The sequence below is a fragment of the Melozone crissalis genome, unplaced genomic scaffold (assembly GCF_028551555.1).
Source record: "Melozone crissalis strain CALT ecotype California unplaced genomic scaffold, PUWL_Pcris_2 ptg000068l_1, whole genome shotgun sequence".
NCBI classification, from domain to species: Eukaryota; Metazoa; Chordata; class Aves; order Passeriformes; family Passerellidae; genus Melozone; species Melozone crissalis.
This window is the reverse complement of record NW_026535846.1, coordinates 22,935,171-22,962,522: the sequence shown is the minus strand read 5'-3', so window position 1 is coordinate 22,962,522 and position 27,352 is coordinate 22,935,171. Positions and strand designations below refer to the sequence as shown.

The window sequence follows — 27,352 nt, the reverse complement described above, 5'->3', positions numbered from 1 at the left end:
CTCTCAATGGCTCCTCTGAAACCTCAAGGCATGTTTCACGTGGCTCTGGCATTTGGGCTCTGCCACCATTCTGCTGGATGAGTGCTAAGTCATATCTGACTTGAAAGTCCATTTTAAGTTAGGTTATTAAATTGCATTCTTGGCTACCTACGTGGGAAATATGAAGAACATCATGAGTACCTGTGTTTTCTAGTAACAATGTGCTTTGTTTTCATTTTTCAGTGAAATTACTATTGAACTTAAGCAAGCTTTTTGGAAGAAACCAAACATGACTAAATGCAAATTACTGGAAAAACTTCCAAATAATATTCTAGACCTCCAAGATATCAAGCTAACAGAAGGTATGACACCAGATACTTCAGTGACACAGTGAATCACAGTAAAAATAGTTGTAGTTAGATAATGCTCACGCTGCACATCTGAAGAAGTGATAAGGTTGTTTTTGTGCATCCTGCACATCTGGTCATCTTAACAGTTTTTATTGTTGATGGATTTTGCAGGAGCTTCCAAATTCTCTATTGAATCATCTAGTCTCAAAGTCTGCACTTAAATTTATAGCTAGGTAGGTAACCAGTGAATAATGTGGCAGGCTTTGCCTGTCTATATGCTCTGTTAACACATCAAAGCAGTTCAGCAGCAGTTCAGTATGTCATGGAAAGAAGCACTAATCAGTGTCTGGAGTTAAAAAGTTGCTGCTGTAATTCATGTAAACTATGAGATGAACTCTCCCACCTGTTTATACTTTTCTTAAGCTGTGCCTAACAGTGAGAATAGTTGGAATGGCAAACAAACCCAGTACTAGAGCCTATCCTTATCCTCAGCAGCGCATCAAATAATAGGTCACAGAAAGATATCTGCAGTTGCACACAGTCTGTCTGACTCCCAGGGTGTAAAATCTGCTTCTATAAAAAAATTATAGAAGGATGACGAGATGATGAACGACAAATACAAAATACCATTCAGAATTTGCTTTTGCTGCTGTACCAGGTAAGCAGCATAAGGAACAGGGGCAGATCTTTTGCAATTTGTAGTTCACAAATTCTTGTAAACAACCAAAGTTAGAACTAAATATTATTTGCAGATAGTCTTTACCAATCAAAAAGCAGGTGACGGTATTCTTTTGAAAAGTATGTTATTTTCTTCCTTTAAAATACAATCTGGGGTATGCAGATTTTACTTAGAAGTTTGTGCCAGTCTCATTGACATGTCGAGACCTTTTTAACTTATCCTTAGGACATAAGCTTGTAATAGATCAGGAGCACTCGAGAGAGACATGTAGCTGTATGGCCAGACAGATAGCTATGCCACATAAATCATGTGCGCTTCCTTTTTTTTTTCCAGAAAATGCACAAGATGTTGTACAGCATATTTTATACCTCTTACCTGATGCGACACTGCATGCGGAAGAGCTAGAAATCATTGCAAGTAAAATTTCCGATATTGTAGAGCTTGCAGATGTGAGTGTGACACTTGCAGAGAATGTTATTGGCTATACTAGACTATATTCTGCTGCAAGAAATAGAAGATGAGAACTTAAGAAAAATAACCAATAGGTGAGTAAGATAACTTGCTCAGAAGAGGCTCCCTAGGCTGAAATGGCATTATGGCATAATTTATTCAGTCTATTGAAATATTATCACTGGAGCTAGGAATTTCTGTACTTCAATCTTAAACATATTTGAGGTTTTTACCAGCAGAAATTGGTTATTGTGTTGTCAAGATGCCTTTGGCAGAGCCAGTTCTGCAGAAGTCTGTTCCCTATGGGCATCCCAGCCTGGAGGCAGCTCAGGGACTGCCCAGCTGTCATTTCCTGTCACAAGGATTTTGTGTCTCAGCAGTGAGGGCTGTGGGCAGGTCAGCCTGGAGACATAACTCTCTTCCACCCTCTACCCTTGCTGATAAAGACTTTTTAAACACAGCTATGAAAAGTTAGTCTTCAAAATCTGTGTTTAGGATGCTGCATCAATAATGTAATTTTCACACATGCTAAGATTGAGGTTCTTAGCTTTAAAAACACCTCTCTTCTCTAAGGTCTTAAAGGGAACTCGGCTGCCTGGTTTGGAATGTTTGAGCAGTGCAGCTGGCCTTGGCAAGGACAAATACAAAGACACAAAGTTTGCCCAGTTAGAGCTTTGCTGGACAAGCCCCTGAGCAATAGCTCTGTCTTCAGAACATATTCTGCCTGAGGTGGTGAGGATTTGGAGGATGGACTTCCAGAGGTTCCTACCAGACTAAATTCTTCCGGCTCCAGTGTTTCATCTCCTGGTACAATTAGATGATTGAAAAAATCCAATGAGTAGATTTTACAAGTTACTGCCTTCCAGATGACGTGCAGTTTTTGACTGGGTGTGGATTTTGACTTAAGTCTTCTCAGAACCATGTTCTGTGGTCCCCACAGGGAGAGTATCTTCCACCTGCCAGAGGCCACTGAATCATGCTAACTCAACTGCTTGCCATCACCTGAGCCTGTGCAGACAAATTGCCATCTACCCCAAAATGGACCCATTCTGCTCCAGTGGTTGCTCCTAGTGATCATAAATCAGAGCAAAGGCTCTTAGTCTCTTGGGTGTGCATTATGAAACCAGCACTAGATTTCAAGAGTTCTATTTTTTTTTTTTTCTTTCTGTTGCTCTTGTTGAAGTATCCTGAAGATGACTGAGGAAATGGGCTATAAGGTTACCCACACAGAGAGAAATATGTCAGTCATAACCACATCCTTGGCCCTCTTGGTGTTGCGTCCAGATCCCGGCCTATTTGGAGGACTGGCCTTTGGCATTGCCTCTTACAACAGAGGTGTGGATCTCAAGGTGAGAGCCAAGTATCACCTCAGGGACCACTGACTAAACCAGACAATTCTCCCACTCTTTTGCCTCAGTTTGAATTTGACCTGAGCATGTGGCACCTCTGAGCATATCATCTTTCTCCTGCAGATCAGTGTACAAGAAAACCCTTTCAGAAAGGTTTTGGCCTCTGTGTTTTTGCCAAAATCCCTGAAGAACTTCCTAGGCATCGAGTACTCTGACCCAGACAAGCGTTCAAAGATCCAGTTCAAGTTTTTTGGCACTACTTCACTTTTTCTGGTAACTATGACTCCCAGCAAACCCTAACACAGCAGGAATGGGCTCAGCTGTTCTCAGTGCCTACAAAAAGAAATCCCAATTGCAGCATCATCTGTTCTGGGCATATTAGCATCAGACTGATGGAGGCATGTGCAGGCAAAATGTACTCGGGCAGCAAAACCTTCTCTGACGTGAGGATGCTCTGAGAAGTGCCTGTAGACCTCAGACTTTTTTTCATTTTCTGCAACTGATGTTATTCTAGTCTTCTTGTACTGCAGGAAAAGAACATGCCCCCTAACCTTGTCTGATCATAAGGATGATGCTTAGCATATGCCGAGTATGCCGAGTACCACAAAAATAATTTCAAGCCTTATATCTCTATTAAAATAATATAGCAGCAGGATGTGCAGGATTTACGACTATTCTAGTACTTACTTTTCTTAAGGACAGGTGGGTATAACTTAGAAAGGGAGACGTTTCTTTGAAATGATGGCTCGTACAGTGCACCGAACAATGCTTTGCACAACGAAGGAGCATTTACAGTTGTGTCTCCTGTCTAATGAGCTTAGTGATGTACAACCAAGTGCTTAAATGTACTGAAACAATTACAGCTTTCTCAATCCAGCTGGTGCATCGGAAACTCAGTTCCACTTCATGTTGACACTGCCCCTGAGCTGCAGCTAACCTCGTGTTTTAATGATGTAGCAAGTAGCTAAATTACATCGGTCATCCCATGGAGTTTAGCTGATCACCATATCCAAGGAATACAGTTAAAAAAAAAATAGGGCAGGCCAGAGCTTGGATTCATTTTGCATGTGTGTGCTTTCCCCCTGCAGGATGACAGTTTAACGATGGAGAGATTGAACACTTATGTTGTGAGTGCCAGCATTGAAAATGCATCAATTCAGAACCTTAACGAGCCCGTGACTGTCACTCTCCACCACATAGACCAGAACAGGGTAGGATGTGTTCATTTCTCAGTGATGGCATTAGACAAAGCTGACTTCACATTTTCAATAAACTGGAACAGGACAAATAAACTTAAAACACCTTGCTGCCTGACCTCTCCATGATGCATGGACCCAAGCATTGACTGACCACACACATCTCAGTGTTTAATAATTCCTTGCAGGTCACTAATGCTTGTGTCTGCACTCTAAATCCATACTTAGCAACAAGGGACATTTTTATTGTTTCCTTGTTCTGATCTAGGCAATTTTTTTTTCAAAGAGTAGTTTATTTGCCAGAAAATAGTGGGCCTTGGATTGGACTGAAATGATTTATCCTTGATCTGAATTTGGGAAATAGGTCAGGTCATCAAAAGAGAGGAACTTTAAAAAAACCCCAAAACCTTGCGAAGATGTTTTAAAAATCAAATTTCTTTGTTTTGTTTAAGTCTATTTTAAATTTAAGTTTAGACTTTAACCTAAAGTCTAAGCTTAGTCTAAAGTCTAAACAGACTTTAGGTTAAAGTCTATTTTTAAGTGGGCATGGGTCAAACTTGTTGATTGAATTCCTCAGAATTTTTGTGCTGCCAATGTTTAAGGTCCAGCCTCCACCTTATATATATACTTATGTATATACTCAATATATGAGTATATTACAAACCCAAGGCAGAAGAAAATCATTCAATAAGATGAACTTGGTTAGAGTTTGAGTTAATGAGGACTTTTAATTGCTGTTTTCGTGGCAAAATGCTCTTTCCATCCGGCAAATATATACCCAGAAATTTCACCCAGATATCCCCTCTCTTCTGTCATTTTTACTCTACCAGACCATCTGGCACCTTTCAGATTTTTTTCCTTGACCTTTTAAAATTATCTTGATTAAATATTTAATGAGTTATCATCCAAACCTACATCTTTGGCTCTGTGCCTAATTATATTTGACAGCCTACAAATCACACATCTTAACAGCTTATCTGTTAGGCTGGCTTCCTGTAAACTCTGTGCATTATTAAACTTTATTAATGATATAATAATAGTAAAAGTAAATGAATCTGTGCCTTGGAAAAATTTGCAGCATTATGAGTAACAAACTGAGTCTCCAAGAGAAATTATTGCATTGAATATCCATTTACATCTGTTCAGTTCTCACTTGTCTTTCCTGACTGATTTCCGAGAGGGGGAATTGCTGAAATTCTAAAGTAAAGGTTTCTTGTAGAGGTTTTTTTTTCAAATGTATAAAATCTCAGGTTGTTATTGCAGGTCTTAGTCATAACTTTTGAATTTCACCAGTAATTTGGTGTGACATCTCAGGCACCGCATGGACCCAATAAGATTAGACACGGGAAGTGGTCTAAGGTGAACGATTTGTCAGATTTGCTGCTGTCCTTAAAAGACTACAAGGTATTGAAAAATACAGGTAAAACTGGGAAAATCACTTACTCGCAGGATTTCCCTTGGTAAAGGGGAAGGCAAAAAGTGGGGCTCTGCTGGTTTAGTGCCATGGGTGAGATGGCCAATATCCTGGCTGGCTCCTCAAGCCCAAGTGTCTGGCTGCCCAGTATCTCGTGGTGTCTCCACTCACACGCAGACGCCCTCTGCAGCACCGCACACAAATAATCGCAGACATAAGTGGGCTTTGCTGCCAAGCAGTGCAGGGGTAATCAAATCCAAGTGCCTTGGTTATACACCCCAATTCGAGGTGAGATACACCATCTGCAACTGCAGACGGAGTGCATATGTCCTGAAGAAATGTCACATCCTCCTTTCTTCTGTTTCCAGGGCAATGCAGCAGTGCACTGCGTCTTTTGGGACTTTGGGAAAAACAGTAAGTGTTACTTGCCGAGCTGGCTCTGTCCCCAGAGGCTTTGGTTTCTTGACATTGCACCTTGAAACCTGAGCGTGTGCTGCTGCTTTGTGTTGATATCAACACCTCGGTACTCAGTGTTATCCCCACGGACATGGGTATGGCAGTGTGCAATGCTGCATCTGCACAAATAAGAAGACTTTGCTAAAGAAAAAGGCAGAAATTCAATGAAATATCAGATGAACTCGTACCGTGACTTCAGGGAATACAGTAGGGGCTTTGCTGGGATTAGGTCTTTAAAATGGCTAAGACAGTCACCAGAGAGGGATAACTGTGAATTGGGTTAACTCGGAGCACGTGAGAGAGGTTTCCTCTGCAATCACTAGAAGTAGAAAATATTTGCTTGTTTTTGATCAGCATCTTAGCTTCTGAATTTGTGACGCAGACCACAAAAATAGGGTCATAACATTAGGTCTTACCAGGGAAGATCTGGCTGTTTCAGTGCTGCCTAAACAAACTCTCTGCCCTGTGTGTGTTTCTTTTCTTCTGTTTCCACATCCTCCCGCACAATCTCCCCCAGCACTAGGTTCTTTAGCTTCTTTCTATGTGTGCAGATATGTAAATGACTTTAAATATTTCTTCATTCCACTAAAAGCTTTCATCCAAATTTTGAGGTTCTCAGGCAACTACAGAAGATGTGTTTCAGTGTGAAATCTCACTTGTGTGCTGCTAAATGACCCTGCAATCTGTACTAACTTGAGCTTGTCTTCACACACCCTGCATGCTGCAGAGCTATAAATGATGGAGGATGACTAACTCTGCTTAAAAATCCTTTTTCTTTATTACACAGATGGACTGGGTGGTTGGAATACATCGGGGTGTGAAATGGAATATACAGATATGAATTATACAATCTGTTTCTGTAACCATCTTACCCATTTTGGAGTCCTACTGGTGAGTACACCATGAATCATCTCCCAGAAAGTCCCGTGGTACTAAACAAAGTCATCTCTAGCTTTGGAGAAGAGATGAGAGATTCATATCTATACAAGCTCTTAGATATCTGCAATGTTGCCAAAATCAGCAATACAAAGAAAACAGTTATAATAATTTAATGGTGTAAAGTCCTTTAAACTGCTTTGAGGCAATTTTGTTTTACAGATGTAGTTTGTACTTTGCAGTGTAATTTAATCAACCTTAATATGTGTTGGAAATACTGTGTTAAATTTATTAACTGCCAGCAACAACTAATGACATTACACATTCTTGAAAGCTTTATCTATGCTCCATCAGAAAGTGAAGTTTAGTATAAATATGGGAGATGTTATTATCTAGCACCTCTTATTTCTCTGTAATATAGAGAAAACTGCCTCTAAAAGCAAAATGTCAAAAGCTGGGACAACTGCCTGAGAATGGGCTGCACAAAAGGCAAAGAGACAGGCAGGTTCTAAGCAAATCAGGTAGATTAAATTGTCTATTCCTGGTAGGACATAGCCCACAGGATGGGGTGAGGCCCCACCTTTGCCTTTGGATGCTTCCCCTGTCAGCATGACCCTGCTCCAGAGGCAAAAGCTCTCCTAGGAATAAAATTGTGGCTTTACAGAAAGGAATTGAGATGGTTCCGATTCCAGACACTTGCTTACATTTTTGTTCAAGCAAGAAGAATTCAGTCTGATTTTCAGATCACACCTTGCACTTTGACTTTGGTAATCAGCACAGCTACAGGTCTTCAGCAGCATCATCCCTGGGACATTGGAGATGCAGGTTACTAGTCAAAATAGAAGAGAAGCTGTGTCAGGGAACAACAAAATCCTCTCAGTGTTCCTCCTGGCAGCAGCTGTGGAGAATCAGGGCCCAGCCTCCTGTCTGATTTTGCAGTGGCGCTTCCTGGACAGGGAGGATCTACCATGGTCTAAGGCATTTAGCAGGTTTGTGCAGTTCCCAAGCATGGCAGCTGCCACTGAAACAAAGTAGTTTCTCCTACAAAGCGAGCTCCCGGTGAAATAATTTTGGTAAGATCTTGGAATCCATATTCAATTTGTGGTTTCTGAAGAACAGCCTTTCTAGCTTCACAACTTATTGCCAGATACTTTAAATACTGCAGGCTAATTTGCCATTTACTAGTTTGAATATTCTGTGGGACTATACGATAAAAAACACATAAATATATTAATGGAAAATCTCCAAAAGTAGCAGTAAGCAGAACAGTAATTTCACTATGTGAAAGGAATTTTCTAAATGTGTCTTGGCAAACAACTGTGTTTCTTTATCTTGTAACACAGGACTTGGCCCGGACAGAAATAGATGTCACACATGATCATATATTAACTTTGATAAGCTATGCAGGATGTGGTGCTTCTTCACTTTTTTTGGGAATAACGCTCATGACATACCTAACCCTTGAGTAAGTATGATCCTTTTTCTTACACTGATTGTAATATTTTGGCAATAAGGAATTTGCAGCAATGATCAGAATGTTTGCTAGTATTTGATGCTGTGATGCATAAAAGGGAAGACTGAGAGTATAAATATTGCTTTATTTTGATGTCTGTCTGCTGCAAAATTAGAGAGATTTGAATACTTCTACTTCAATACAAGCACCTATCTTTACTGTTCAGCAATTTTTATGTTCCTAAATTTCACAAAATCATTGAATGCTTTGGATTGGAAGGGATTACTAAAAGGTCCTCTAGTTTCAGCACCTTGCCATTGGTAGGGACGCTTTCCACTAGACCACGTTGCTCCAAGCCCCGTCCAACATGGCCTTGAACACTTCCAGGGACAGAGCAGCCACAGCTTCTCTGGGCAACCTGTGCCAGGGCCTCACCGCTCTCCCAGTAAAATGTCTGTAAAGAGTAAAAATTCCTGTCATTTCAAAAATTTACCCCTGGACATGGGTGAGTTATTACATCAAGAATCTGGAATATTCCTGTGCATAGGGTTAGACTGCAAACATGCTCCTGTAGGGAGTAAATAGTCTGTAAATTGGATGATGCAGTGATAATCTTCCGGACTTTCCCCTTTCTTTTAGGAAGGTGCGGAGAGACAGCCCCTCAAAAATCCTGCTCAACCTTTGTGCTGCGCTGCTGATGCTGAACGTTGTCTTCCTCACCAACTCCTGGCAGACCTCGTTCAACCAGCCAGGCCTCTGCATCACCATGGCCATGCTCCTCCACTATTTCCTTCTTGCAGCATTCACGTGGATGTGCCTGGAGTCTGTTCACTTTTATTTGGCTCTTGTCAAAGTTTTCAATGTTTATGTCCCAAAGTACATCCTAAAATGCTGCATTGCTGGCTGGGGTAAATAGATTAGTTCCTCTCCACTTCTGTGCTTGTCAGCTTCCCTAAGATTGGGGCATTTTTACAGAAATAAGGGAAGACACTGAGCTCCCAGAAATGCGATGCACACCCTGCGCTGTGAGGATGGATCTCTTCCCCTAGGCTGTTCAGCTTAAATTTCTTCTGTCCTGGGAGACATTAGCAGAGTGCTTGTTGGTCCCTGCACAGTCATATGCAACTGAAAGTGGGTGTGAGGCACTGCTTTCTTACTCCTCTTTACAGGATGATTTATCAGAGTACCTCACATGAGTGGCAGTAATGCTGCCCACAGGCTTCACCCCTGTGTGAGGATGATCAGAGGTGATTTTAATTCCTTTTCTGAGCCTTGTGTCCATTTTTGGCATTCTCTAACCAATTCCCATGCACAGAGTGGATTTGGCTTTCATTCATTGCTCTCCCAAGGAATTCCCTTGACAAGTATCAGAGACCTGTTTTGGGAGAAATGTACCAAAAAGAACCCAAATTCTGGTTCACCTGTTAGAAAAGGTGTTACCAGAGGCACTGACATAGAGCAGAATTTGGGCTGTATTATTTGGGCCACCATTAGATATCTTTTTAAGGGGTTGGTTTTTTTTTTTGATCTTGAATAGTGTGCAGCATATTATCATCCCTATCCTCAGATCTGATGTCCCACACAATTGTTCTTAGGGGCAGCCATCCTTGATTGTGCTGTTGGCAGCAGCTGTTCTCTACAGAAAAGCCAGAACTGAAAAAAATCTGGGAAATGTGTGAAAGGGAAGACTGATAAAGCACTGCCTGGGAAACATGTGTCTCTATGAGCTCTTAAAACAAAATGCTGTGGTCTGCTTATCCTTTGACACTCAGCTTTTGTAATAATCATTTGGTTTTATTTTACCAGATTGGATCCCTTCTGGAGATGTTTGAAGGCTCAGAAACATTTTGCAAACACAGATATTTTTATGCCTACTCATTTGTAATTTGCATAAATAAGGAGATCAAACCTGCTGTGCTACATATTTAATTACAGTTGTTTCACAAGGAGCTCTGGGGGTAGAATTTGATCCAAAGATGCACATGTCTGCTGTAATTACATCTCAGAGATTATGTGACATCTTTCCATACTCTTAATTTTTTCTTTTGAATCAAACTATTTATTTTTCTTTTGCTTTCCACATTAGGAATACCAGCTATTGTGATTACTCTTGTGCTCATTATAAATAAAGACTTCTATGGCAATGGGTCACTCTCCAAGAGCCATCCTTACAGCAATTTGTAAGTATAATACTTGAAGCTTTTTGATGGTCACCAGAATATCTGAAAAATACAAGGGATAACCAGAAATAACTCACTTTTGTCTCCGCTCTTTCATCTTTACCCTCTCCTTTCAGTGGTTCTGGTTCATAGGAACATTTTGAATGCATGGCTACTACATGGAGTAGTTTTCACATCGGTGAACTTGGTTTGAGGACAGCGAGGGTTTCTGCCAGTCAACTCCATTTTTAGTTTCTGTTCTTTCATTGCATTAATGCAGTCTAATGGGATATTTGTATGTGCTTCTGCATGTTCTGGGTTTCTGGTAAAAATCTAAAGGCACAATGATTGTTCCAGTATTTTGCACATTTCCTTCTGTGGTTTTTGTTTTTTTTACATGTCAAATCACATCATTGTCTCATCATAATTTCAAGTAGTTTTGCTTCAGTAGTCTCAACCTCTTCCCTTTTCCAGTGGGAAAACACTGCCTTCTTTCATCCTTTTTTAAAATGCTTTTGTAGCAAAGAATGCTTTCATTTTTCCACCTGCTTCTTGTTTAGCACAATCACTTGTTGGTGAAGATTACCTGCAGTATTTGAGTTTTCTCTCATCAGAGAGGCTACACACCTGTGACACCTCAGAGGGAAAGTTGGTCCCCATCTTTAACAAAAAAGACACAAAGAAAAAAAGAAGTAAAATTCACTAATTTATGCCTAAGGAAAAGCTATGCAGTGGTATGCTATTATTAGGACCCCTAGTTAAGTCATATTCAACCTGGTTTTCCTAAGGCAGCATGTCTTTGTGTTTATACGATTTTAGGTTGTGAAACAATCATCAAGTTTATCTGAATTTGGCAGAAATATCCATGTCTTAGAGGTACCAAATTTCCGTAACATCCATAAAAAAAGACAAGTGCAGGCATTCTATGAATGTCCTCACTGGGGGAAAATAACAAGTGCAAGGGAATGCCCCTAACTAGGCATTGGATAACCATACAGAATGCTTATTTGGGGAACCAGCTTCCCGAATTTCCCCCTCACAAAACTTCTTATTGAATACTTACCTCCCTTTCTTGCAGTTGCTGGATCCAGGACAACACTGTGTTCTACATCTCTGTTGTGGCCTATTTCTTCTTACTATTTTTGATGAATACAGCTATGTTCATCACTGTTCTCCTTCAAATCCACTCTGTGAAAACGAGGACACAAAAGACATCCAGATTCTGGAAACGGGGTGCTCTCCAAGACCTCAAAAGTGCTTTCAGCCTGATGTTTCTTTTGGGGTTAACGTGGGGCTTTGCCTTTTTTGCCTGGGGAGCAGTGAGGATATTTTTTTTGTATCTCTTCAGCATTTTTAACACCTTGCAAGGTAATTTCAGAATGGAGTAGTGCTATAAACACAAGGGTTTAGGAATGTGAAATAACAATACATCTGTAATATCATGTCAAGCATGGGGGAAGAGGAGAACTGATATTGCTTTTGTATTGGAGGCTTTAGCTATTTTAAAAGGAAAGTTCTGTTACAGTGGGATGACAGTGTTTAGATAAGTTGCTGTGATATGTAGACTACTAAAGATATAAATTCATGCCTTGGAAACACAGGTCCTGATAAATGTGCCTTGTCAGGAACTGGCATGATCCTTTTCATCTGGCCATAAAAACGGCCGATAGAATCAAGTTGCAGATTATTCTTAAACCAAATCTGCAGAAAACTCTTCCTATTACCTTCATGTGCACGAAGAAGTCAGTGCAACTCTTGGCCAACATGATTATGAAATAGTAGCGTGGCTTGGGTTAGAAGAGATCTTAAAGATCCTGATGTTGGGCCAGGAACACTTTGCCCACACAGAACACATTGATATCAGTGGCATGACAGAAGTTTAGAAAAGGGGCAACAGATAGGAGAGATTCACGAGTTTTCATGCGTGTTCTCCATTCTTCTTTAGGGTTCTTTATCTTTGTGTTTCACTGCCTAATGAAGGATGAAGTAGTGAAGCAGTGCCGAGTACACTTCTGCTGGGGAAGATTTGGTCTGAGTAGTTATTCTGGTAAGCACTGAAGGGATTTGTTCAGTTGACTCATAAATCTTCGTCTGCTACTGGTGTCACATTTGTTCTGCATTAAGAAATAAGGCTCCTCTCAACAGCCCTTCTGCATTGCATTGGATAACTGTTCTTTAATAGGTCTTTATCCTCTTGCATTAACTGCTTGTGATATGATGACAGGGTGACAGCATGCAGTGAAAACTGCAGATTTCCAAAACGTATTTCAGCTCGGTCTCTTAATTCTGTTCTCACATGCCATTCAGTGCTCCCTTATGTGAGCCATATTTTTGGTGGCTTTCCAGTCTTCATATAGCTGAGATTCTGAAATTTATGCAGAATATTGGGCATACAAGTTGCCAATTTTTATGTGCAGTCGCTGAATTTGCTCAGGCTGGGAAGAAGGGAGATGTCTTGCTGTCTTTGGCTATCTGAGGGGCAGTTACAGAAAAGAGATGGAATTTCAGAGGTCCAGAGCAAGAAGACAAGAGGCAATGGACCCAAGCCACAAGTGATGGAAATTCACATTATTTATAAATAAACTCTCTTTTTTCGCTAGTTGGGTGGCAGTGGCCCAGAGAGATGGTGCGGGAGAGTCATAATTTAGTTGGACAGATGCCAGACCCACTTGATCCAACTCTGGGCAGGAGGTTGAAGCAAAGACCTCCAATGTTCCCTTCCAATCTAAATTATTCTAACATTCTTTTATTTGCTAGCTCAGCAAGGAGATAGCATGGGCTTATTCTTCTGGTCTACTCCAATGATGTTGATTTTTTTACTGAAATGGGGAAGAATTTAATAACTCTGTGTGTCTATCAAAATTAAATGATGGTATGAATGGGTATAACGAAGGAGAAGCTTAACTAGTTGGTTTTCAGGAAACCAGACTAAAAATCCTGTTTTAATACCTGTGTCTTGTGACCAGCATCCCATGCACCTTGTGCTGCTGAGGAAGAGGCAGCTTTCCATTTGCAGAGGGAGAATTCAGCACAAGTGCCCTCAGTAGCAACCAGACTGTTCCCCCTTTAGCAGGAGCCAGCTCAGTGTTGTGTGATGCAATAAGGATAAGGCTGCGATTCCTACACTTCGTGTGACTCCTGCCTCCTCCTGTGTGACCTTATCAAATTAGTACTCCTAGACTGGGTCCTCAAGGGGAAATAGAAGACGGAAATGCTAGTGTATAACCTCACCTGCACAAGCGTAATGGAGCTAATGTAAAAATTAAATCGGGAATTGTGCACTGTGTGGCACAGAGACCCCCAGCCACTAGGCAGGAATAAGGATGTCACAGAAAGCAAGCACAGACCATTCTCCTTTCTGCTCTCTGGTACTTTGAGATGTGGCACGTGTACATAATTTTATCTCTGTACCTCCCACTCTCTGATTTCAGACTGGAGTGGGTCAGGTGCAACTGCTGGATCTTCACCAAAGCATTTAAACCACAGATCACCATCCCAGGCTTTGTGGAGTCTACATCCTATTGGAACAAGTTCAACTTTCAATGCAGATTTGCTTCCCATGACTTCTCCAGATGCAAATTTTAAGATTGGTAAGCAAAACTGCATACACTGCATAGACTATAATGGATATGTACCACAATAAACTCCATATGGTGACAGTCAAATCCTAACTAATGGAAAGAAAAAGGAAACTTTACACTGCTTTATCTATGCCAGGCTTCCGTTTGGGGATTAATGGCACCAGTACAGATGGCTTTTGCTGTACTAGGGAAAATAAGAAAGCTCTTAAAATGCTGGGATGGCTCTTCCACAAAAGGACAGGAACTCCCTGCTCAGCTGCCACCTCAGGCACCTAAGGAATATTCTACCCTCTGCCAGCTGGCTGACACTCACATGGGACCTATTCCCAGTTGGGGAGCACCGTTGTCTTGAGATAGACTATGGTGCTCTCTAACTGGAGTTGCATTCCCAAAAGAGCAAAGATCTTGGGGATTACAGAAAGCTAAACAGGTCATGTTGTGAGCCTTTTTAAACCAGTAGAATCCCAGCAGAATGGCTTTGCCTTCAAAGATAGAGAAATTGTTGCAGGGGCTGTATTCTGAAAAAGGAATAGCACCAAACATTCCTAATTGTTTTCTGAAAAAAATGCTGATTTCTATTATTTCCCCAAGGATATTAAAACTTCATAGGCAAGTTCTTTCTGAACACATTAAACCAAGTTATTATAATGCAAAAATATTCCAAATTCTTTCCCACAGCTGAAAACCATTGCAACCTCAGTGCTGTATCTCCAGATGATGAGACCTACCATCCTTTTTCACGAAGAATACTATCCATGGATACAGGGTTGCACTATCCACAGAAAGTAGGATTTTTACACTGATAATGAATTTGTTTTCCTCTGCTTATCTAATGGTGGTTCCTTTTGAGATTTGTAGAAACAAACATAGTTCTAAGGAATTACATCTAATGTACAGTTATCACTCTGGACACAATTATAGAGCTAAACATCCCATGACTCAGCTTTAGGCTTCTTTAGGAGTAGCAGTGACCACAAGAGGACTTGGTCCCACTGTGTTTCCCAGATTAGTCCTCATATTAAACAGAAAATTGAAACAGTCCTTGTCGTGAGCCGCATTCATAGTTCGTCCTCCTTTTTTTCTGCCTTTCCACTGTCCCAATAGCCCTCTGTTTCCATCTTCATCTGATACTTATCTCAGAATTCAATACCTGTAATACTGAGTTACAAGTGACATTTTTGAAACTGTTGGTTGACTGTCCCAGGCATGGATATCGACCAGTATCTTTCCTTACTTTTCTGAAATGGACTTGGACCAACTTATACTTGAAGAAATTGGATGCAGATTTCCAAGATGTTCCTCTCAGTTGTATGTTATTTTCACACATACTGTCATGGGTGACTTCACCTTTGATTCCTAAAGAGACGTAGACACATGTCTACATCTGAAATGTTTGAAAATATTGCCCAGTATTTTCAAATGGAATGTGGAAACAATAAAAACTGAAATTCCCACCTTCAAGGGGTGTCCATATGTATGATATAGGCTTCAGATTACCTCTCCTGAAAAAACTCCAGAACTAAACCCAAACAGAACAATAGCAGATAAACCCCTACTATCATTAGAGCTGGAAATAAGGATGTTTTCCCTTTAGTGTCGCTTTACTTTGATACTGCCGGTTGTAAACTCCATTTCATGATATCACAAGAGAGACTTAACTTTCCTCGTCTGCTGAGGAGAGGGTTTCTTTCAGCAAATGTGTTCAAACTGGTAATTTGCCTGCTCAGCCGAGTCCTAGTTTCTGTTTTGAATGCCTTTCTCTGTATCACTCAATTAAAGATTCTTAAATGATTGTTAATATAGTGGAACACTAAGCTGTACCCATGATAGAGGAGTAAAATAATATAATGAAGTGATGTCTTAGAACTGGTATGTATGATACAAAATACAAAAGGTTCTTTCAGTCAGTGAATAACTCCCACATAGCAATTAGTGGAAAAAGGTTAATATTTTAAGGTACAGTACCTACAGCCAATCTACTTGAAATCAGACAGATGCCCTTCAGTTCCTATATGGAGAAAATGGAGCTTTTTTTTTTTTTTTTTATGGAGCTTTGTGGGAGAAATCTTGGCACTAAAAACAGGCAAACAAGTTCCACCCCGTACCCACATGTTTCTAACTTGAAATTGCTTTCAAGGGGAATGAAATTCAATAACAAAGGTAGTTCATTATGTTGGCCATGAGTTATTGGATTTTTTTATTTTCTATAGTAAACTCTTTATTCCACAATCTGCTGCTGAATACAAGTTTTCCCTGCTTTCCAGTGTGAAGCACAACACACTGCTGTGGTGCTAAAGCCGTGCCAAACCCCCCTGTTCCCCTAACCTGGCTGCTGCACAGCCCAGGGGGATCCTGAGAGACTGGTGAAGGAGGCTCTGTTGTTCTTTGGGGGAACTGGAGTTTTAGTCCTCCCCTGAGCCCCTTTGAGACCAGTTTGTCTCCACTACATCAATAAGATCAGGTGGGTAGATAGTCTGATGTGTCTCCATCAACCTGCACTTTCTCCTTCCTGCAGTAATTCTTTTTACATTCAGTTCAGAGGACAGAGAAGAATTGGCTTACATTTCAAATAGACATTAGGTAACAATTTCTATTTTCAAGGAATAAGAGGCCTAGAGAGTACATGGAATTGCCATCACCGCAGGTCTTAAAAAACACTCAGGGTGATAAGACAAATATCTGCCAGAATTGGTATAGATTGATTTTCCCTTAGAGCAAGTCCTCCCAAATGTATTTTCTATGACTCTAATTTAAAATAAAAAGACAGCAGAAGAGGGCAAAACATGAGAACAACATAAGACTGGCCTTGTCTCCTGCATGCTGTAATTATTTTTTTACATTCTTGATAAAAGTTGAAACGCACCTTGACTTTCTAAACTTTTTGCTACATGCCCTCGTAAAGGATTAGGAGCAGCAAAGATTCAGGTAAAAGCTGGACAAACAGCAAGAAAAGTGCTGCAATAAAAAAGACTTCTCAGGCTGCCAAGAAAAGTTTGGAAATGCCATTTCTTGGGCAGATCCATCAGCATGCTTCACAGTTTGGAGGTGTACCAGTGGGAAGAAGGGCAAACTGTACAGGTGGAGGTCTCCATTCTTCCTACTGATTCTTTTTTTTTTGTTGTTGTTGTTTTTTTAAAAAGCAAAATCTGAAAGTCAATTTTTAAAACCCTGTCAAGTTACTCACATTAAATGCAAAGCGCTATTTGTTCTGGGAAGGCGGTTATCTCACTTCCACTCTCTGTCACATGCCTAATGGCTTTTCCAGCTAAACAGTCTATCATTTATGTTTCAAGCATGGCATTGTGTAGGTTGTCAGCTGGAATGAAGATGTGTAATTTTCCTCGGGCTGAAATAATATCTTCCACACCAGCACTGTAGCATTTGCTCTTCTCCAGCATATCTGTGCTGACATTCTGTCACAGAATTGTGCATTGATGGTTTTAACAGGGAGAGGACACGCACAGAAACAAATCTCATGAAATTTCTAAGCGCTGATAATTGTAAATGATGGGAGCAGCTTCTGCAGCTCTGGCTGGAGCTGTGACCAGTGTGTGACCAAGACGAGTGCATCCTCCTCCTCCCCATTTGGATTCTATCAGTTGACTTCTGCCCATGGCAGAAGGCTGAAACGAGATGATCTGAAGGTCCCTTTCAACCCAAACCATTCCATGATTCTGTGACTCAATGTAAAAGCAACTTTGATTTCTAAGTTGTTCTCAATTTACTCCCAGATTATTTTTAGTGATACATACACTAGGAGATGTGTGCTCTATTTTAAAGCCTGTGGAGAGACAGAAGGATGCATCAGCCAGCAATAAACAGATGGTGAAACTGCTAGGAGAGGCAATCAAAGGGTTTAAAATGAGATTGAGACGTAAAAGAAGAGTTAAGACTACTAAATAAATTTGTATCATTCAGAAATGATACAAATAACAACCAAAAAAAATGAGTTCAAATTATCTTAGGTTTAATGAAATGATCTTAACCAGGCCGGCTAATATAGCTGTGGTTTAGTACGTATCAGTTTTGTGCTCCTAGCACTTTAGCTGCAAGGCATTCTGACATATTTTTATAAATAATGATCAATGCAGCATGACCAATGCACCTTGAAATACCAAAAATAAGCAACAAAAAAATTTAATACTTTGAAAAATAATTTTCTTTATGAGTGAGTTAAGATTTTGGCTGTTTTCAAAAAGGATTTCAAAAGGAGCATTTATTTTCTGTGAAGCTTGAGTCTGAAAAACTAGCCAGAATTACTTTAACTGCTTTTCACACCAGGAGGCAAAACTCTAAAATAATGCCTTAGAATACTTTACAGTTTGGAATAACAATGCCATTCTCTTCCTTTACAGCTAGATTTGAAAAACAGAAAACTATCAGAAATAGCTGAAATTCTGCTATTGTAAACAAATTGCAGATGTGGTTTGCTATCTGTCCTTCAGATTTTCGTTGGGTGTAGACAGTTATTTTGTGTACTTTTTGAAAATAGTGGTTTTCACCTCCTATTGATCCACTAAGACAGTATTTTAGGCTCCATAAAGAGAGAAGCTGGACAACTACCTAAAACCTCCAGTAATAAAAGGACTGAGGAAAGAACTGTGAGAAATTATAAAACTTCCTGCTGCCACATTCTTCCAGGGAGGCAAAAAGATGGGAAAAAAGCAGTTTCTCAGTGGAAAGAAAAAATCAAGTAGAATTTCATGTTGCTTTGAGCAGGGTTAGACATGGGTACTGTGCCCTGTTAGAGAGAGAGACCAGGAAAAATGAGTCTGTGTTTCCAGATAGTGGGGAGTTCTAAAGCGTGATGCATGAGAATGGGCATTCATGTCTGGATACACAAACTCTGGTCCAGTTTGCGATGAACAGCACATGAAGTACCAGGAATAAAGAGAATTTTAAGCTTTTGCCACTTTCTGGAGTTGCTTGCAGCTGTGACACACGTTGATATCCTCAGGAGGCTTTAATATGGGTTGGGAGGTCTGTCTGCTTTCCCTTCATACCTGAATCACCCCCCAAACCAACTGCTTGGAGCAACTAACAGCTCAAGAATCCTGTCCTGTGGATTTTGAGTTGCTCAGAGGGATACCAGTTCAGGTCCTTCATCCCAGCATACAAAATGCTCAAGTGACAGAACTACCAAACCTCAGAGTCCGTGTTGCCAGCCCAAATCTCTTGAACAGCTCTGGAAGCTCAGGGACTGTAAGAGTTGGTTGGGATCTCTGCTGCTGGCCAAGCTTTGGTGCACCAACCAACCTCTAGTGCAATTCAAGACAAGCAATGAGCTTCTTCCAGCTCAATTCCAGTTTCAGCTAAACACCTGATGCATCGTTCAGATGCCACCCTTGAGTACTCAACACTTGGTGGAGTACAATTAGTTCCCAATGTTTGGTGACACCCTGAATCTCCCATACAGGAAAATGAAACATTTATGTAAGTATCTGACATTAAGTTGTCACAATCTGCTACAATTACTGAACTCTGTATTAAATGTAATGTATGGTACTACGCCAGTGTGGGTGGACAACATAATCAGGATCCTCAAAGGTACCTTAATCTGTGAGCAACATACATACTGCACCTGCATGAAAGGACATATTCTGGTTGATGATGAAAAGAGCTTCTCTTCTGAAAGCACTTTCAAAAAGCATAATTGGTACTTTTAACCCATGAATCCTCTTTCCATTAGTAACGCCTCCTCCCACCATGACACAGCACAGATCTTTCATTTGATGTACATTCTACCACTTGGTCTTTCACCACCTGATATATATGGCATGGTTGTATTTGAAAGGATTGGGACCGCAGGAGGAAAAGAATAAGGCTTTTCATGCATAGTACTTAGAGAATTTTTTTTTGAGTAAATGAAACAAGCTTGATTTTGTGTATCAGAATATGTGCAGCTAAAGGGACTATAAGGCTGCTTTTGTGATTTGAGCAGGATACCTTCTCCACTCCAATGTCACAGCTCAAGAACAATCTGAAGGAAAAATACTCCAGTGACTGATCTTAATTTTCAAGGCATAAGGCTTCAGGCCTTTGATCTCTTTTCCACTCCCACTATTTAAAATTAGATCTTGGCTTTCTTAATTTTAGGAGATTTAGCTCACTGCACCACGTTTCTTGTATCTTAGTTTACCGAAAAGTTAAGCAGGAGTTCATCAAAGTAAGATGAATTGAGCACATTATGAGATTATTAGTTGACTTATCTAAAGATAAGAAAACCCATACTAATACTTACATGTCTGATTGAGAAAGCATCAGGAAATCAGGAATCTTCTCTCAGAAGATTTGACTCACCAGTTGTACCATTCAAAGCCAATATGTACATGGATTATTGCAAGATAACGGGTATCTATCCAGCAACTACCTGTAAACTTCTTCATACTTTTGGCATAAATTGAAAGAGTGGGACTGTTTCAAGGGAAAAAACCTAAGTGTTACCAGTACCGTGGCCATAAATTTTGGGTTTATATTGCCTTTTGGAATGTCACTGCATTTCTGTGATAGAAAGGCTAATCAGAGCATGCGGAATGCTCTGACTCCTCCCCCTCAGGGAAGACTCTATCATAGAGTTTTCCCCACCCAGGGTTATAGAGAAGACTTAACCCATGATGCTCTGCAGCACTACTGTCAATCTACATCAGATTGCCTCGCCCATTGGCCAGGTGACACTGCCCACCCCAATTATTCATCCCTCATCCCCCTGCAGGTTGCTGCCCTTGCTCCTGCCCTTTGCCCTCACCTGTGCCCTCAGGTCATTGGTCACTGACCCCACACTTCAGTCGTGCACACCACATGGTTTGGTCTTTTGTCTCTGGTCCCTTTGCCATGGTGAATGCAATAAATCCCTTGCTGGAATATATCATGCAAAGATCCTCTCTACCTTTCCTCTGCTGAGGTATCTGTGGCATGCACATGGACTCGAAATGGCTGTTCTTGTGGCCTTACTCTGAGTGGCTTCTGAAGGAGGTGTTTCAAAGAAGGTTGCAGCATTTCTACCACCCTGTCACGCTGCAACAAGAGCATAGTCTGTTTCTATTGCTTTGTCAGAAAATATTAACTATATTCTGATATATTTTATCTGCCATGAATGTGTACTGAAGAGTTTTGTGTTTAGTATATTCTGTGCTTAGCCATACTATTGAGAAAACTATTTCAGGTTTTCATTATATTCTTATTTTAGAAATTTTTGAACAACAGTAATAAATGTTTGCTATGTAATACACAAACCCTAATGTTATAGTTTTGATACAATATGATATTTACTTATCATAAGTATATCTGCAGTAAAAATCCCACCTCATTTCAACTAATGTATTTAAAGGAACTCTGTTTCTCTTTTCCTCCTCCCTCTCTTTCCACTAGCTGAAAAGCCAATAAAAAAATTCTCCTCCTATCCAGTTCAGAACAAGACCTATGTGCATTTCTCCTAGGCATGTTTTGAGATACAGAAGGGAGTGAAAGTATTTAATGTGCAACAGGAATCTGTTTTTCAGACACAAGCTTCTACCTTTCCATTGACCCTGCTGACATGCTGCAAGCTAAATATTAAACATTTTTTTTATCAATTGAAGTCCAGCCTGGGGAGAAGAGACAGTTAAAGAAATGTCTCAATTATACTTGCAATCAGCTAATCAGACTTTGTGTGCATCTGTGGAATCAAGCTCTGAAAATGAAAGCACGAATGAAAAATGGACCGAAGACTCCTTTCCAGGATTAGAAATATTGTGCACAATTTATGTTACATACGCTGTGATCATTTCAGTGGGTCTCCTTGGAAATGCAATACTCATCAAAGTTTTTTTCAAGATTAAATCAATGCAGACGGTTCCCAACATCTTCATCACCAGCCTGGCATTCGGAGACCTGCTGCTTTTACTAACGTGTGTGCCTATAGATGCAACACGTTACATTGTGGATACCTGGCTCTTCGGAAGAATTGGGTGCAAGCTGCTGTCTTTTATCCAGTTAACATCAGTTGGAGTATCAGTGTTTACCCTGACTGTTCTCAGTGCTGACAGGTGGGTCTGTGCAACTGATTTGCCAGGAGACGCTGCAGGTTTGAAATTAGAAATTAATAAAATAGCAGATATCATAATTTTGCACAGTCTTAAACAGCACATTGCAATAGATTAAAAATCCCAACATACCAGTCCCCCATGTAATTTTAAAATGTGTGATAGTAAAATTGTAGCACTTCTTTTTAAGGCAGTGAGGTGAGGAAAACTCTTTAACTCTTCTGACCTTTTATTAGTTTGAGGTACAGTACAAGGGTTTTTCCTCAATTGCACAGAAAAAGGAAATGGCTAAAGTTGGGAAAAGACAGTATATTGGTGCTATCTAGTGGTACAGTGAAGTAGTCAAGGAAGATGAAAAACAAAACTGATTATGAGTGAAAATTCTTTAACCTATGTACTCAGGGATGCTTTAAAATCCTGGAACATAAAAGACTGACATGGAATCAAAAAGCCAAACGAAAACACAGAACAGACTGGGGGACAAAAGAATGACTCTTGTGATTGGATGGCTAATGTAATTTTCACCTTGAGAAGTGTATATATATATAATTCTTTTTCTTTTGCAGTTCTTCTGTCTTTTACAGAAATATTTTAGCCCAGGGGTCATGAAATTAAACTCAGGTTGTAATGACAGCATTACTAGGAGGGATCAGTGTTCTGACTGCTGTCAGTAAGTGCTGAATCTGTTTTCTGCGTACTTCTTTCTTGAATGAACAAAACTAAGAGGAGATTTCAGTTCAATCAGCAGGAGCACTGAGGAGTAGAAAAACAAAAAATTAAATTTAGTATTGAGAGAGAAAAAAGGTCCTCTTGTCTGCCAGCGATTGTGGATTGTATGTAATAGCAAATTGTTCATGTGTCCAGAATTTTACCAGTGGTACAGTTACTGTACTCCAAAATAATCAGCCAGCACAGGAATGGCTGCATAGGGTCAAATCAAGGATCCATGTAGACCAATATTAGCCTCCAGCAGTGGTAGGATAAGGACAAGAAAAGACATGTAGGAAGAATAAAAAACCTCTACTGAACTACATTTTTAACCCTATACCTTCAGATGACACTGAACAGATGTTGTTTCTGTCTATTTATTATAACCTCAAAGAATTTCTCTTTTGGATACTTGTTCAACTTTTTCTTGAACTTGCTTAGCAATGGCTTTCACTGCCTGTACAAAGTAACTCCTTTTATTTCTGCACTGCACATGGCTTCATTTGATGGTGCTGGCACTTGTGTTGGGAGACAGTGATCTCTCTTCATGTCTCCAGGCTATTCATGTCGTAATCCATCCTTAGGTTGTGTTTCTTCTAGTTAAGGTGTGCAGAGCAACACACGATAATAAAAAGTTGCATGAATCAGGGATACAGGTAATTGTACAATTGTCTCTTTTGTTCTCCATTTTTTTCCTAATACTACCTAACATTTTGCTTTTTTGTTGTTGTTTTGGTTTGGGTTTATGTTAGAGTTTTTTAACTACTGCTGAAAATAAACTAATGTTTATGTTGAACTATCTATTGTAGCTCCAAGGTCTTGGTCCTGTAAGATGTCAATTCAGAATTGACCATGACTAGATGACCTTTAAAGATCCCTTCCAACCCCAACTCTCCTCTGACTGTATGGTTTAGACACTTGTTTCTGTGTTTAATTCTTCATGGTAGCTGTTATATAAATACTCTGCACTACATTCTCACAGAGTAACTACATCATAAACTTTTTACAGAGCAAGCTCAGGTCAGTCATGGGCTTAATGCCAGACTGTTGTGTTCCAATATGCTAGAAGAGCTCAAAGTGAATAAAAATGGTATTTATTTGATAAATAGCAAGCCAGCTTCCAGCTTTCTATTTAAATTTGCCTAGAGGAGAAAAAGACCAGATCCTCAGCTTGTGCAAAATGATACAACTAAGCTTTCTTATCCTCTGGGTCCTTTTTCACCGCCTTTCTTTTCACGCCAGCCTTGTGCTCCCCTGGAGGGGTTGCTTCTTTCTGCATTATCAAGACTCCCTGGTCCTTTAGGAGCAGGGTATATTGTTTCTTGTGCTTCATCTGCCTTCATGGAAATTGGTCTATGTCCCAATTCCACACAGATTATCACACATCTATAGATTAATCCAGATTCTTCTTGTATGCCTGACTCAGTCCATATGCTGCAGAATCACAGGCATGAATCAAAAGCAGTGCCCTCTCCTGCTTTATAAATAAGAATGAATCCTGGAGTATTATTTTGAGTCAGATCACTGCACTCAGCAGGGGTCTCAGGAAGACAGAAGAAAGGAGGGGCGAACATGCATGGTTTCATCTATTTATAAAATAGTTAACCTGTTTTGTACCTTCATCAATGTTGCATACAAATTCCCTCATATATCTTTCAAGGCAGTGTCATAAAATTAGGAGTGATGATTGCCCTTAGGGATTCCAATCCAAACTTTAGAAGTCATCTTTACATAGGAAGGTTTTAATGGCAACTCCTGCCTGTCAATCCATTAAAATACATGCCTGAAATTAATTTTTACATTTTGATTTTAATTCCAAAGAGCTGGTGTCTGCTTTCATTTCCAAGAGAATTCCAGCACCCTTTGTTTAGCGAGAACAGTAATGGCTTTAGCCTCAAGAATTTTGCAGTATGTGCTCACATTATTTCTGTGTTTATTCTGACAGCAATGTTGGTCATTCTAGGTACAGAGCCATTGTTAAACCCTTGGAACTGAAGACTTCAGATGCGCACCTGAAGACCTGCTGTAAAGCGGGCTGTGTTTGGATTGTCTCCATGATATTTGCTATCCCAGAGGCTGTTTTTTCAGATTTGTATTCTTTCAGCAATCCTGAGAAAAATATAACTTTTGAGGCGTGTGCCCCCTATCCTGTATCTGAGAAGATCCTGCAGGAAGCTCACTCCCTGGTTTGCTTCTTAGTGTTCTATATTGTGCCCTTAGCTGTCATTTCGGTCTACTACTTTCTTATTGCCAGAACTTTATATAAAAGTACATCCAACATGCCAGCAGAAGAACACTCTCATGCCCGTAAGCAGGTAAGCTCTGATCAAGCACTAAACTCTCCAGTTTTCTAAAGTCTATTGAGTTGATTAAATACTAATTCTTAAGTACAGAACTTTACCTCATAATGGAGTAAAAAGCTCCACAAACTTAGCCTGTACCAAATTTGAATCCAAACTCATCTGTGCACTTAGGCATATGCTCATGACTCATCATTTGTGAGTGTCCACTCTTTCCTAAAGAGAGATGAGTCTGTGTTTTATCGTGACCCTGTAAACTCAAGAGTTAAAACATTGAATTCTAAACACTGGGACCTCATCCATGTGAGCTGACACATTAATTACCGTATTTTTAAGTCCTAGTCTAGATGAGAGTGTCATATGATGTATAATGGAAAAGAAATGTGCTCTTGACTGGGAATGCTTTGTTAAAAAATATGAAATAGATTTATTTTCTGGTTTAGGTCTTCTGGTTTGGGGTTTTATTTGTTCATTTTATTTTTACTTTTTGCTTTTTTGGTTATTCAAGCATTTAGACTTTTACACTGCTTTGCAAATCAGCACCAACAACAAAAATATTTTACTAATTACTATTACTACCATCTATGCATTTCTTTCTTGTAGATTGAATCCCGCAAGAGAGTTGCAAAGACAGTGCTGGTGCTTGTGGCTCTGTTTGCCTTCTGCTGGTTGCCCAACCACATCCTCTACCTGTACCGCTCTTTCACATACCACACTTCTGTCAATGCTTCTACCTTTCATCTGATAGCAACTATTTTTTCCCGTGCCTTGGCCTTCAGCAATTCCTGCGTCAACCCTTTTGCTCTTTATTGGCTGAGCAAAAGTTTCCGGCAACATTTTAGAAAGCAAGTCTCATGCTGCAAGGCAGCATTCTGTGCAAAGCCTCCCAGTGCTCCCCAGAGCAGTTCTCCTACCAGAGCTCTGTCAGTCACAGGCAGCATGCGTGGCTCAGAAATCAGTGTTACACTGCTAACAGATTATAGCATCACGAAAGAAGAGGAAAGTGTTTAGTCCATGTGGGAAGAAGAAGGACAGAAACTGAGTCATTGCTATCAAGTCCCTGCTACTGGTATCCTGGAACGAGGTGCCATGGCTTGCCCTATCTGTGAAAGTGTGTTCATCAGGAGTTCCTCATCTTTCAAAATATAGAATAAAGAAATCAAATTGTGTGGGGGAAGAAGCTGCAACAGCTGAGCTTTCCAGCACAAGCTCAAAGGGATTACTCATGTTTCCAGGAATGAACACAGATTCCTAGCTGGAATTCTTGTACTGGGCAGGAAGGGACTTAGCAGAGTTGGTGCAAGAATTGGCTGTAAGGATAGTTTTGTTCTTGGTGACTTGCTTTTTGAGTCATGACTGTGAGCTCCCTCTGACAACTGCTTGCATCCGCAGCAAGCAAGCAAAGCCACTTGGTCATAACACGATCAACCAGGCACATTTTTTATTTATTTATTTTCTTGTCCTGAATGTTAAAAATGAGTAAACACACAAGAAAGAATGCTAAAATGAAAGAAGGCTAAGATTTGTAGCACTGTAAAGTAAAAAAAGAAAAAGCAATATGGGCCAGATCCACGGTAGCTGTTGCTCTGTCAGTGACACAGAAATTCTGGGTAAGAGCTGACTGCTTTGTAGTGAGATGGATGTTCCTAAGAAGTCAAGGGAATGAGCAGGTGATAATTTCTCTGAGAATGTTATAATCACCTTTAACCACACTTGTAAAATTCCTTGTGATATATGGGTAAAACATCTTGATAGTGCAGAGTTTTTTATTGTTACAGTGAATTAATATCAATAAATTGGGGTGGATCTGTATCAAGGGTTCTATTTGGGATTTAAGTGCTCAAATATCCCCTTCTGCCTTACTTCATATCCCAAAGTGGTCTTGAGTGCACAACCTGGATTTCCCTAAGATGGAACTGTGTGTCCAATCCATCAAACCAGACTAGAGTGAGTTTGAAGTGAAAAATGTACAGTATGGAGAGGCAGACTGACCCTTTACCTGCACAGATCCACTCCTGCTGTAGTGTATGTGGTTGTATCTAAGTGGCTTACACATCTTCAAGCACACTGGGAGAGCTGGATTTTTTCTGCTACATTAATTTTCTATTCTTCAAGTTGCATCCCTTTTTAACATTAAGATAGGCTGTCTTAATGCCATAGGCCTTCTGATCTCAAATCCACTGATTTTATGACTGGGCTTGCAGAGGCAAATCAGGACAGCCTGTCCATGCACAGCAGCACTGCTGGCAGGGACTGCCTTCCCATCAGGAAGTACAGGAGGCAAGTCTTCCTTTCCCATGTTACAAAATATTTGTGTGACACTTATTTTTATGAATTTTATGTTCCCTGAACCAAAATTTTGTTCTGTGGAAGCTGGTGAT

General features: G+C 40.2%; 2 protein-coding genes across 2 annotated transcripts; both read left to right on the top strand.

The window, feature by feature from the left end:
* Positions 1 to 1,435: 1,435 nt before the first annotated feature.
* On the top strand, positions 1,436 to 15,348 carry ADGRG4 (adhesion G protein-coupled receptor G4). The gene is made up of 13 exons (XM_054289807.1): positions 1,436 to 1,553; positions 2,642 to 2,807; positions 2,931 to 3,080; positions 3,896 to 4,018; positions 5,786 to 5,831; positions 6,661 to 6,764; positions 8,093 to 8,214; positions 8,842 to 9,110; positions 10,289 to 10,382; positions 11,440 to 11,729; positions 12,307 to 12,408; positions 13,793 to 13,951; positions 14,621 to 15,348. The coding sequence occupies exons 1-13, from the start codon at positions 1,480 to 1,482 to the stop codon at positions 14,743 to 14,745; spliced, it is 1,824 nt and encodes a 607-aa protein (XP_054145782.1). The 5' UTR covers positions 1,436 to 1,479; the 3' UTR covers positions 14,746 to 15,348.
* A 6,010-nt stretch (positions 15,349 to 21,358) lies between these two features.
* On the top strand, positions 21,359 to 26,800 carry BRS3 (bombesin receptor subtype 3). The gene is made up of 3 exons (XM_054289696.1): positions 21,359 to 21,966; positions 24,635 to 24,986; positions 25,575 to 26,800. Exons 1-3 carry the CDS (start codon positions 21,551 to 21,553, stop codon positions 25,980 to 25,982), a joined length of 1,176 nt encoding a protein of 391 aa, XP_054145671.1. The 5' UTR covers positions 21,359 to 21,550; the 3' UTR covers positions 25,983 to 26,800.
* The last annotated feature ends 552 nt before the right edge of the window (positions 26,801 to 27,352 follow it).